The 12,001-nt window shown below is 47.5% G+C and overlaps 1 protein-coding gene across 7 annotated transcripts in view; it reads left to right on the top strand.

Moving 5' to 3' along the window:
• Window positions 1-11,357, top strand: part of NUP214 (nucleoporin 214) — a 103,984-nt gene extending 92,627 nt beyond the window's left edge. For 5 of the 7 annotated variants that reach the window (XM_049114400.1, XM_025475506.3, XM_025475507.3 and 2 more), the window contains 5 exons: window positions 1,480-1,632; window positions 6,411-6,582; window positions 8,551-8,690; window positions 9,545-9,569; window positions 10,077-11,357. In XM_049114400.1, coding sequence (XP_048970357.1) covers window positions 1,480-1,632; window positions 6,411-6,582; window positions 8,551-8,690; window positions 9,545-9,569; window positions 10,077-10,110 — 524 coding nt within the window. In that variant the 3' untranslated portion in view covers window positions 10,111-11,357. Of the gene's footprint in view, window positions 1-1,074; window positions 1,189-1,479; window positions 1,633-6,410; window positions 6,583-8,550; window positions 8,691-9,544; window positions 9,570-10,076 lie in introns of those variants that run through there. The other 2 variants (XR_004818844.2, XM_025475509.3) reach the window with 2 other exon arrangements.
• Window positions 11,358-12,001: the final 644 nt, after the last annotated feature.

Below are 12,001 nucleotides of genomic sequence, written 5' to 3'. Positions count from 1 at the left end.
ACCACTGAGCCACCCGGGCTGCCCACCACCAGGAGTTTCACAGAGCAAATGACCATGTGGTGGCCGGGGGTTCCATGTATTGGTGCCTAGAAATTCAAGGTGGTCATGTCCCTGAGGTAAGCTATTCAGTTCCTGGATTGTAGATCAAGAGCATTGCAACTGCAACTATGAGCAGTCGCATCTCACGCCTGGGTAGGATTGGCAGCAGAGTGAGATGGGGGACCTTGGGATTGACAGGTTCGAGGTGGGACACTTTCATATACCTGGACTTTGAAAGTGAGTTCCTCTCCTCCCCTTCCCTCCATCACCTTCACTGGAAGCACCTAATCAGCTCAGGGCCATACTGGCCTCATATAGATGTTTACACTTCTCACTTGCTAATGTGGCATGTGCCCTGTCACTACCAGGAGCATCAGTTCAGTGCCCCACTTACTCCCGTGCCTTTGAGCCTTGACCCCATTTCAGGACAGCTTCACCCCACCGCCTTTGGGCTCAAACTTATTTTAACAAAATGCCCACCCAAACATGGTAGTGAAGTGTGAGTTGTCTCTACCTTCTCCCCCCAAAAGGTGAAAGAAAAACTCCTGATGGTGTGCTGTTTGTGTTACCCAAGTGCTCCTATGTGTACAATTTTGGCTACTTGTGCATTACTGGTCAGATTTGCATTTCTTGTAACAGGCAAAACACTTCTTACCCATCTTGGTCTTTAGGAGTTCATTTCCTTTATTCCTTTCATTTTTGGTGTAGATTCAGTGTGTAGAGGGAGTGACCCACCTAGATAACCATCTGAAAGGTCAAGGGCTTCATTGAACTGCTTAGGAAAAGGAAATCAGACTGCAAGTCTTGCTACCTCTTACATTCTTCATAATATCTTTAGTCGTGTCTGTTCCCCCCCCCCCCCCGCCCCCCCCGCCGCCGCCAAGATCAGAGTTAGGAGCATTGTGGTTTTTCTTGTTTTGCTGCCATTCCTTGAGGAGATCCGGCAACAGCCAAGAGGCCCAACCTGACTATAAAATCGGGAAGCTGGTAGCCATTAAGCATGGTTTGGATTTACTCTGACTTTTTTTTCTCTAGCTCTACAAAGCGTGAAGTTGGTTTTCATGGGAGGAGATGAATGAAAGCAAGCCCTATTCTTCAGGAGAAAACAGTCTCATGGGAAGCTGGTAGAGAGACCTGATCCCCATGGGGGTACAGATGCGTTTCTGCAAAGGAGCCTCTTTACTGGGCCTGTTGCAGCACCCCCCTCCCTGGAAGGTGTTCCCCTAGAATCCAGAGTCTGGGCTCCCAGAGATTAAGAATTTGTTATTAACATGTGGGCAAATCAGAGAAGGTGCTCACTACAGCCCAGCTCCCTTGAGTCCCAGACTTGTCATTTGCTTCTCCTCAAACACCTAGCTGCAGTTTTTTTTCTTCTGTTCCAAGTAGATAAGGACATTTTTCTACCTCTGATCTCCCTCAACATGTTCCTCCTTTCTTTAGATACCTCTAATCTATTCGGAAACAGTGGGGCCAAGACATTTGGTGGATTTGCCAGCTCATCGTTTGGGGAGCAGAAACCTGCAGGCACTTTCAGCTCTGGAGGAGGAAGTGTGGCATCCCAAGGCTTCGGGTTCTCTACTCCAAATAAAACAGGTACTCTGATACTTAATAGCTGTGGTGATTTTTAGATGTGTATTTACATATGCATGGACACCTGGAAGGAGATCTCTCTAGGGTGGCTCTCAAGGGAGTAGGATTGAGTATGGATGAAGTGACTTTTCCTCCCTAATTCATTTTTATATTTACTGAGCATCTGTTGTGTTCCTAACACTGTTCTAGGTCTCCTGAGACATGCCCAAAGCAAGAATGTAAATATGTAGCAAGTGCAGAGCAACCAAAGTAGGAGAACATACAAAACAGTGATAACTAAAATATAAACAAGAAAGCACCCAAGTCACAGAATAGCTTGGGTCCCATTCCAGGTCATGGGCAAGACAGATGATCTGCTTAGTTTTGGGGTCTATTTCATTTGTTCTCTTTCTCAAAACTTTTTTTTTTTTTTAGCATAACATACATAAGTATATTACATGTACACATACAACATCCACTTACTGCAAGTATACAGCGTAGTTACTTCCCACAGCTAGTGGATTCCAGAGTAAAGGGCATCGCTAGCACTACTTCTTATCCCAGCATTACTTTTAAAGTATATCTTTGTGAACTGTGTGACTTTCTATATCATATGCTACATTTGTAATTTCAGAATTTAAGGAACAATACATATGTAGATAAAAAAACACTTCATTTCTGTCAACTGCCTTTCTGTCCTCTTTCTGTCTCAGATCTTCAGAGGGTCTGCATTCCTATCCCTGTTGCGTGGAAAATTGTGTCAAAAGATTTTTTTTCCCCAAAAAAGATCAGTGGCAGAGTGGGGGAGGATGTTTGCAGAGAAAGGAGTTTTTTAAAGCAGACTCCCCAAGGGTGAGTGGTCAGGATTCTTGTTCCTTGTGTGTATGGGAGACTTTAAAATTATGTGAGTTCGAGAGGAAAGACCCTACCAAGGACCAGATGCATAGGTGGCTCTGACATAGGACCGTCCCACATTCCATGCCTGGAATCCCACCTTCTGGAACCTAAATTGCTGTGGTTTCCACACATCGTGCTCCATTACTCAGACCTGTGGCTTGGGTGGGTTAGTCTTTGGTTGCAGTGTTTGATTCTTCCTAGAACTTAAAATGCACTAGACATGAGCATTGCAGCTTTATTTTGGCCCCACCCTTCCTCACAGTGAATGATTTAAAAATGAAAAAGCTACAAAGCTCTGAGTCCTAGTTAACAAAGCAGACATTTGACTGAGAAATTTTAATCCATTAATCATCAAGGCGTCTTTTTTTTTTTTTAAGGAACTGGATAATTTTTTTTTTTTATTCAAGTGTTTTTCTTATATGTCGTTCTTATTCTGGAATCAGGTCCCAGTTGACTTTGAGAATCTTATGCTTTTATTTTTTTAATCTTAGAGAAAATATATTCTACCTTTCCGAATATTTTTCCTGTTTTTTTGCCCTGTGAAAGGCCTCAGACTGAAGACTCCAACAGAGAAAGCTGCAGGGGATGAATGAACTGGTAGCAACAGAGGTGACACTAAGGGTAGAGGAAGCCCATGTCCCCTGTGCTTCTGGCACTTTGGCTCTCCCTGCAGGACTTAATGGCAGTTCTCAGGGGGCTTCTGGTGTAGATGGAGGTGCTAGAGTCTTGAGCATAAGGAAAGGCTGCTTTAAATAAAGGAGTCATCCTTCTTGCCGAGGCAATACAAATGCCTAAGACATCACAGTTGGCATTTTGCTTTAAGACAGATTTTAGATGGATCATTTTGATGGGTCTTTGAAAAATTCCAAAAGTGTCCATCCTCTCTCAGTACAATTACCTTAGGAAATAATAGTGCTGGAGATTACTTGTGAGGGAAACAGAGGTGGGCCCAAACCACCGTTCCCAGCCTGTCAGGCTCACTCCATTGCCCTGTTGCTGGGGTTGCGGTGGAGAGAGGCTGGGTGACACATGCAGTTCAGTGGTAGGTGCTCTCTTGAGTCACACAGCCCTTGCTTCAGTCCCAGGACTGCCACCATCAGCTGGCTGATCTCAGGCAAATAACATATTCTCTGAGCCTGTTTCCTCCCCTGCAAGGCAGGGACTCCGGGTTTATTGGGAGAATTAAGGCAAAGTGTTGTGTAACACCTGGCACTATACGTGGCATACAGAGGGCCCTCAGTAAGTCAGGTGTTTTATTATCATTGATTATTAGCAAATTTCTGTTTCTTCTGGAGAAGAAAATCATGAAAATACGGCATCTAATACAGTCGAACCCTTCCTAGCATCAGTAGTGCCTAGATCCAAAAAATAATAGAGTGATCATTTTCCTCCTGTTTCACTTAGCTATGACCCAGGTTTGTTGTTTGGGGGCATTGTGTGTATGTGGTATGTGTGTTATATGTGTATGTGGGGGGGGTGTATGTGGTATATCTGTATGTGGGGGGTGTATATATGGGGGGTATGTATGTGTGTATGTGGTGTCAGTTTGTATGTGGTTTGTATGTGTTGTGTATGTGATATATGTATCTGTGATGTGTGATATATATGGTGTGTATGTGTGTTTCTGGTGTGGGGGGTTGTATATGTTGTGTGTGTGTGTCTGTGGTATGTGGGGGGGGTGTATATGTGGTATGTGTGGTTGTGTCTGGTATGTGTTGCATGGGGGAGTTATATATGTGATGTGTGTCTGGTGTGTGTATGTGTGTGTGATATGTGTGTGGTGTGTGTCTGGTGTTTGGGGGTGTGTCTGTGGTGTGTATGAGGATGTATGAGGGGTGTGTATGTGGTATGTGGGGGTGTATATGTGGTGGGGGGTGTATATCTGGTGTGTGAGGTGTGTATATGGTGTGTGTCTGTGGGGTGTGTGTGTGATATGTGATTGTGTGTGTGGTGGGTGTGCATATAGGGGTGGGGAGGGCGTGCGTTTGTGTGTGTGATTCTGTGTGTCTCACCTCCTCTCCCCAGTCCAGTTTATTTTCTGTATCATTGTGACTTCTCTTATTTCACTCACCCTCCACCAAGAAGTCAGAGTAATATTGTGCGCAAGGCACCAGGTACAGCTGTGTGTGTCTAGGAAGAAAATGTAACTAGATCTATGATCGGTCTTAAATAATTCAACTGCAAGGGTTTTTTAGCACTTTTTTTTTTTCCACTCTCTTATATTTGTAACCCAACAGTCTCCATTATCATGGCTTGGAATTTCACTCATGGTTTGAAAATCTAGAATGTTAACCCAAACATGAGCCCTAGCAAAAAGTATCTTCACTAGGAATGATAAGTAAGCACAGGAGTGAATCACAACAAATAATGAAAGAATTCAGCTAACAGCTTTTCCTGCCCAGAGTTTGATCTTTCCTGATTCAGGTAGCAGAAGTTTGCAGTCTGATTGTGCTTACATAAGAAGGCCTGACTCCTGCCTTTGGCCCAGGGCGCAATCCTGGAGTCCCGGGATCGAGTCCCGCATTGGGCTCTCGGCATGGAGCTTGCTTCTCCCTCCTCTTGTGTCTGCCTCTCTCTCTCTCTATGTCTATCATGAATAAATAAATAAATAAATAAATCTTAAAAAAAAAAAAAAAAGAAGAAGAAGGCCTGATGCGTGCCTCTGATGGCAGGACTCACTTTCCACAAAGCGCGAGAAGAGTGTCCTTGGCCTCTCTTTCGTTGCACCGAGGCCACTGTCATCCCCTTTAGCACATTAGCTCCTTAGGCCAGCACTCATTTTAAGAAATACTCTGTTCTAGAGCACCTTTCTTTTACAGTTTATTCCATTCTGTTCAACAGACACTCACTGAGGTTCCCAGCTCATAGCCTAAAATAAGGTACACAGTATCTTGGGGTTGGGAACCCTCTCCAGAGCAGAAGGAATATTCAGGGAAGGACAGTCCGTCTCCCCGCCCAGCATGCATCTCCGCCAATCCAAGGGGGCCACCTCAGAGCACCTGCCCTTCGGCACGATGGCCTGCGCATGTGCCAGCCCCCCAGCCCCCGTTCAGCAGTCAGGGACTCCGATGGCTCTCCTCAGGGCTGATTGATTGTTTTATCACATTTATCCAGCAGCCTTCCTCCAGAGAGGAAATTCAGTGTGCTTTTTTATTGAGAAGTTGCTCCTGACTGCAGAGAGAAAGCATTTTTAAGAAATTTTTCTGTGCAGCGAGACTGTGGAGAGATGTGAGAGCCATAGGGCTTTAAATAAATAAAAAGCCCCTGGCTGAGCACCAGTGCCGTGTGCCTCTCCCATCTCTTCTGTAACCCAGTTCATAGGTTCTCCCCAAGAGGAGACTTTGAGGCTCTAGCTTTATTTATTTATTTATTTTTTATTTTTTATTTTTTATTTTTTTTGAGGCTCTAGCTTTAGAATGTGGATTTTCATGAAGCTAGAAGCCCTACCTGAGTCGTGATAGTAACAACATCTGTCATCTTTGACAGCCAGGCAGGGACCAGAGTTTTCCAGAATGCTTTTTCAGTGAGGAGTCTCAGAACCACGTGGTCGGGCTGGGAAGGGGTCAGAAATGCACCAGGCTGGTTCTTGGTGACGATCTGATTCCACGAGACTGGGAGCTGACACGTCCACCTTGCCCATGGGAGGGATCGAGGGTCTCATAGACAAACAAGGGTCTGCTGGATTCTTAGAGCTCCAGGGAGCTCCCCTGGTGGACCCCACCCTTCTGCTAGAAGTGGAGGGGGTGGTTCGGTACTTAGAAGTCACAGTTATTTTAATTTGATTTTCTAACCTGTTTTCCCCTTTTTCCTTCCTCTTTTGATTTGGTTTCTCACCACTTATTGTCTTCTCTTCCTGTCTCCTTTCTTTTTCCCTGTTTCTGTTTGTTTGCCTCTGTTTTGCTCAGGTGGCTTCGGTGCTGCTCCAGTGTTTGGCAGCCCTCCTACTTTTGGGGGATCCCCTGGGTTTGGAGGGGTGCCAGCATTCGGTTCAGCCCCAGCCTTTACAAGCCCTCTGGGCTCGACGGGAGGCAAAGTGTTCGGAGAGGGTACTGCGGCTGCCAGCGCAGGAGGATTCGGGTAAGCCCCCCCGGGGATGGACCTGGGGACGGCCGAGAAAGCACTGGGGCCCAGCATGCCCATTTTGGCAGGACAGTTCTTGCATTTTCCCTACTCTTGACTGAGCTGAAGCCCGCCTCCCTCAAAATCAGCAAGTCAGTCCAGGAAGCCTCTTCCTTCTCTGGGAAGGCTCATTTCTTCTAAGCTAGACACTGTCGAGTAGGCGAGTGGATGCGAGCTGTGTTGCCATTAGCCAAAAACATAGAGTACTGGTTGGCAGGCCCTGTTCTGGTGGAACTAAAGGATGATATAAGGAAGAAAAACAGTCCCATCCTAGCTTCTTTAGAGCCAGGCCTGCCCCTTGTGTGGTGATTTCTGTTAGGGAGTTCAAGGTGAATAGTTTTCACCACATTCTTTCTCCATGGGACTGTGGTGTCATCCGACCCATTGTCCTTGAGCAAACCGTTCCTTTTGTCCTTTGTTCCACTCCAGACCCCCAGAGTGGGTGTGTGGGTCCCAGTCCCATGGGCCAGCTTCCACACTGGGCACTAACTGGGCACCCCACACATTTCAGAGTCTCAGCTTAGCTCTCAGAGCTGCTTTTTTACTGCCTTGTGCACATCCTCACTTGAAAATGCCATATTAGGGATTTGCTTTTAAGGGCCCCAGAAATTCAGTCTGGTTGCCAAAACCCCAAGGAGAAAATAAATAGCCTTCACCAGACCACAGAGTCCCAATAAAATATATGTGGTGATGACTACAAAGTGCCTCATTCAAAGGACATATGAGTGTCTGAAATCAGCATCTGGTGGACCTTGTCCTGGCACTGGGCACAAGACTCAGGATGCTTAAAGCTCAAGACATGGGAAGGGGATGAGGGCTTTGTTTGGGGGAATTGTTGGGATACTTGGGGTGAATCTTAAAGACAAGGTGATAGCATCTTTATCTTGAAAGTAAACTAAAGTATGTTTTTACTCATATGCCCTCCCCCATATCATGAAAGATATTGGTGTGGAAATGCTGGCAAATTTCCAGAAAGTGAGTGAGTTGATAGATTGCTTCCTGGATTTCATGTAGAAACTAATGATTCCTTTAAGTTTCCCCCCAGAAACCCCAAGAATTAAAATTAAGAAAAGCTTTTAAAGGAGAGTTTGGACCAACTTAAACCAATATTCTTGGCAGGTTCCAACAGACACTGATGTCTCCAGTGGCCGCCCAGCACAGGGTACTGCAGAGTTGGAGGATTTGGGGTTGACTAGGAATCTTGAGGTTTATTTATTTATCTGAAACCTGCTATTTTCTTTACTAGTAGCAAAGTATCATATTCTGCCTTGGGAGGGAGCTCACGCACACAAATCCTGACTGGTTAGTTCCATTTTGTCAAAGAGGCTGACAAGTACTGACTCTGTTATGAGGTGACTCTGTCACCTTTTCCCAGGTCCATGTCTGCCCCTGGCCAACATTTGAGGAGCTCCCACTGTTCCTGGGAGGCCTGGAGCAGGAGTAGGAATAGAGCAGGACCAGTCAGGACCACCCCAAGGGTCTGCTTTCAGAAGACCCATCACCTTGTTGTGAAAAGTCCATAGAATCAAGATCCAGAAAGAAGCTAAAGACAAATAACTGGAAGAAGGTTGTTGATAAACAAGAAACTAAAATGATGGGATGAAATCCAAGAACTATTGGAGATAGAGAAAAAACTGTAGTGCTGCTCCATTTCCAGATAACCTGGAATTTCCAGACAGTGGAGAAAAGCTAAAACCCCGGACCATTTGGCTTTTGTATCGTGTTCCTGTTGTCTTCCTTCCCAAAGCTGAGATTTGCTCTGGGCTCTAGCCTGCCACTTCTGAGAGACCACTAGTCTAAACCAAGCACGTCCCCTCAATTTGTGTATCGTGCAGCCTGAGGCCTGCCAGAGCAGGCCTGAGACTCTGGACAGCAGGTGCCAACATGGCCACACTAACCACCATCTGCTTTCTCACTGGAACCCAGGTTTGGGAGCAGCAGCAATACCACATCCTTTGGCACCCTCGCAAGTCAGAACGCTCCGACTTTCGGATCACTGTCCCAACAGACTTCTGGTTTTGGGACCCAGAGTGGGGGATTCTCTGGCTTTGGATCCAGCACAGGAGGTAGGCGGCCAGACCTGTTCCATCACTGTAATCCCTCCTGCATTCTCCTTAATAAATGCCCCCCACCTCTCTGCACACCCTGCCCCCCACCCAAGAATTGAGTGGTTTTTACCTGACAATTCTGTTTAGTATTTTAAAGGCTGAAAGTGGGTGAAAAACAAAATGTTCTTTTTAGGCTTTAATTAGACATGTAATGTGCCATTTCTTACCAAAGAAAAAAATGACTGCCTTGATTTTCTCTCAAGACAAGAACCCATAATAATAATCGCCTTACTAGATCTTGGTTTAAAAATCAAAGGTGGCAAATGCCAAAGATAAGATGTAAAGACTGGACAAAATGTCTGATTTGTTGAACCCACGCTTCTTCAGATAGTGGAATACGTATGTTCTTCTGGTTTTATTTCTGCAACATTTATGAGGTGCAGAAGTGAGGCATCGTTGTTACTTTACAAATGAAGAAAAAAAATCCCCCTCAAGGCCCATTTGGACAAAGGGCCAAAGGGCAAGCCGCAGAACCAGGCCTAGTACCCAAGTGTCTTGCTTCTCCAAGCAGCAGCAAGTGAATGGGAAAAGGAAACCATGGTTTCCTAATGAAAGGGGTCCGTGTGGCCCCAGAGCAGCTGAGTGGGAGGCGCCATGCCAGGGACCCACAGCCCACACTGGCCGTGGGGGAGAGAAGAACCTTGAAATGCCAAGAAGGCTCCTCACCTCTTCCCCACCCCCACCCTCCGCTGGCCTTCAGATGGGGGGCAACAGGGCTCTGCAGGGAGGGACGAGGTGGGGCCCGGGACTGCCCCTCCGCCTCTTGAGTGCATGTGTGCATGCACTCACTTCACCCTTCCCATCTTTTTCAGGATTCAGCTTTGGATCATCTAACTCGTAAGTATCCACCTCCAGTTTGCAGCCATTAAATAAGGAGGGAGGAGTGTGTGGTATGTGAAAATATTACACTACTAACTTTTGCTCTATTTGTATATTTGTATCTGTTTTTCCTGTTTTGTAAGCTTGTCCTGGAAGCATGGGGGTTCAGCAGTAGGTTTTGGGTTTGGTGAACCTGCTGATCTCAGCAGGAGTGTAGCAGGAGGTGCCAGGCCTGGCCTCCTCAGGGGCCACGCATAAGAGAGAGGAGTATGCCTTCCGATGAGCAAGGACTGGAGGGCAGGACCCGAGAGATGCTGTTCCCTGATTCCCTATTAGTGTCTCAGGAGCTTCGTGCTGCCTACGGGCCTCCAGTCTTATATTTTGATCCTAGCTCTGTGCTTCTGTGTGGAATCCTATGACGTTAAAAATTCAGAGTCCTGAACTTGGACCTCAGGCTGTTGCATGAGCCTCGGAGCCCTTCCTCAGCAGGCACTGACCTGCCTCTCTCCCGGTGCTTCCTTACAGGTCTGTCCAGGGCTTTGGTGGCTGGAGAAGTTGAGTGGGTGTCCGTGTTCCTTTCCGATCCTGAGACCAACCACGTTCTCAGCTCCTCTTCACTGAGCCACACTGGAGCAGTCCTCCACGTGGACATTCGCACTGAAACACACACCCAGACAGAAACAGCAGAAACCAAAACTCTTGAGATGCTTGATCGCTTGTTCATATCTTTTCTATTTCATGTTGGTTATTATGGGTGCCCTCTCCCCACCGCCCCCCTCCCCGCTATTAAACTCTGGTCCGTTTCCATGCTGAATATATGTGGGTTTTGTCAGGTCACAGCCTGGGAGAGGGGTTTCCTCATTGCTGTGGCTCCGAGAAAACTTCCCAGCCTCCGGCCAACCAGCCATGTATATATCTTCAAGATTGGCACCAGAAGTCAGCAGCATCGGAGATGGATGCATGAAGAGGGGGGGTGGAAGCTTCTCCTATGACACCGACTCTCCTCGAGCCTTGGCCCTTGCCTACAGAAGAGACTGAGTGCTGGCCAGCCACCTTTGTGAGGCCATAACTTGGGTATCTCCTTTTCGTGTCCTTGCTCCTGTGGGACATCCAGACCCTAGAGACACCAGCCTTGTGATTGGGTGAAGGGCAGGGAACTCCCTTGTGCGGGCATCAGCCAAGTCAGAAGAGCTCGTGGCACCTGAAATCAAAGTGCAGGCAGCCATGAGGCGAGCGTGGAAAACAGGCCAGTGCATGCTGATAACAAGGACACTGCCCTTGGACCAGCCCCGTCAGCTCATCTTGTCGAGGTGGCTCTGGGTGCTTGTGTCCCGCAGCTGATTTCTTTGACTCTGGAGAAGAGTGATGGAGAAGAGCGCCTTTATCTCCAGTGACAGTGACATCGGCCACCCCGCCTGGTCCGCTGTCTGTTAACCACAGTGCAGATAACCCCAGGACAGGCCTGCAGTTGAGACGACGCTGCTGTCACTGACACTGTGGCCACGTGTTTGCCAAGATGGCAAAGGGCCCCCAACTTCCGTCTTATCAAAGTGTGTGAAATGCCATATCTTTTGGGTCTGGGCATGTTTTACTTCTCAGGCCTATGGTGTCCTAGGCATTTGCTGACAAACAAGAACTGCTTCACATCTAAAGCAGACGGGAGGATTTGTCGTCTTTCAGGCCAGGATGCAACCGTGCGTTGGCTCGGGTCACAGCAGGGGAGGGTCAGGAAGGATTGTTCAAAGTTTTACATATTGGAAAATTCTATTTTAAAATGTTTTAATAAAAGTTTTCCATGTGATTGAATCTGTCACGTTACAGCCAGTGTGATCTCACTGGTTCGGTCAGCCTGTTGGGGTGGGTGGGCGTGGGGGCATTGCCCCTGCATCACCGTCACCACCTGCTCTGCTGATCCTGCCCTGAGAGGTTCTGTGTGAAGTAAAGCCCCTTGAGCCCCAGGCCTGCAGATTGTGATTCAGTAGGCCTGAAATTGGGCCTGGACACCCCAGGGTGTTGAGCTCAGTGGCTCTTGGGGCCCTCAGAAAAGGAGTGTCATCATGCATCACTGTTGGGTTCCAGGAACCCCAAACCAGAATTAGGTCCCCGGTGCCCCCTGGGTGATGATGTATCCTGCTCCCATTGTGGCCTAGGAAGAGTAGGGGCTATCTGTGCCTCTCTCAGCTTTGATCCGAGTTCTTTAACACGTACTCGTTTGGGACCTTGTGGAATGAAAGAATATCCCGCCACCACCCCCATCCCCGTGCTGTCACACGAGGCCCCTCAGCTGTGGAGCTGGGCTCAGCCCCCATGACATCCACACTGCCAGACGTGGGGCTTGTTCCCCCTGCCTGCGCCCTCTTTAGTTCCTACAAAGGGGCCATCTTGAGAGCAGGAACTCAGATTCCCTGGGAAAAGCTCGCAATGGAGGGCTTCACCCTAAAGGGGGCCAG

The sequence above is a fragment of the Canis lupus genome, chromosome 9 (genome assembly GCF_003254725.2).
Source record: "Canis lupus dingo isolate Sandy chromosome 9, ASM325472v2, whole genome shotgun sequence".
In the NCBI taxonomy this organism is placed as follows: domain Eukaryota; kingdom Metazoa; phylum Chordata; class Mammalia; order Carnivora; family Canidae; genus Canis; species Canis lupus.
Note: the sequence above shows the minus strand (reverse complement) of the source record. Positions and strands in the feature narration are given on the sequence as shown.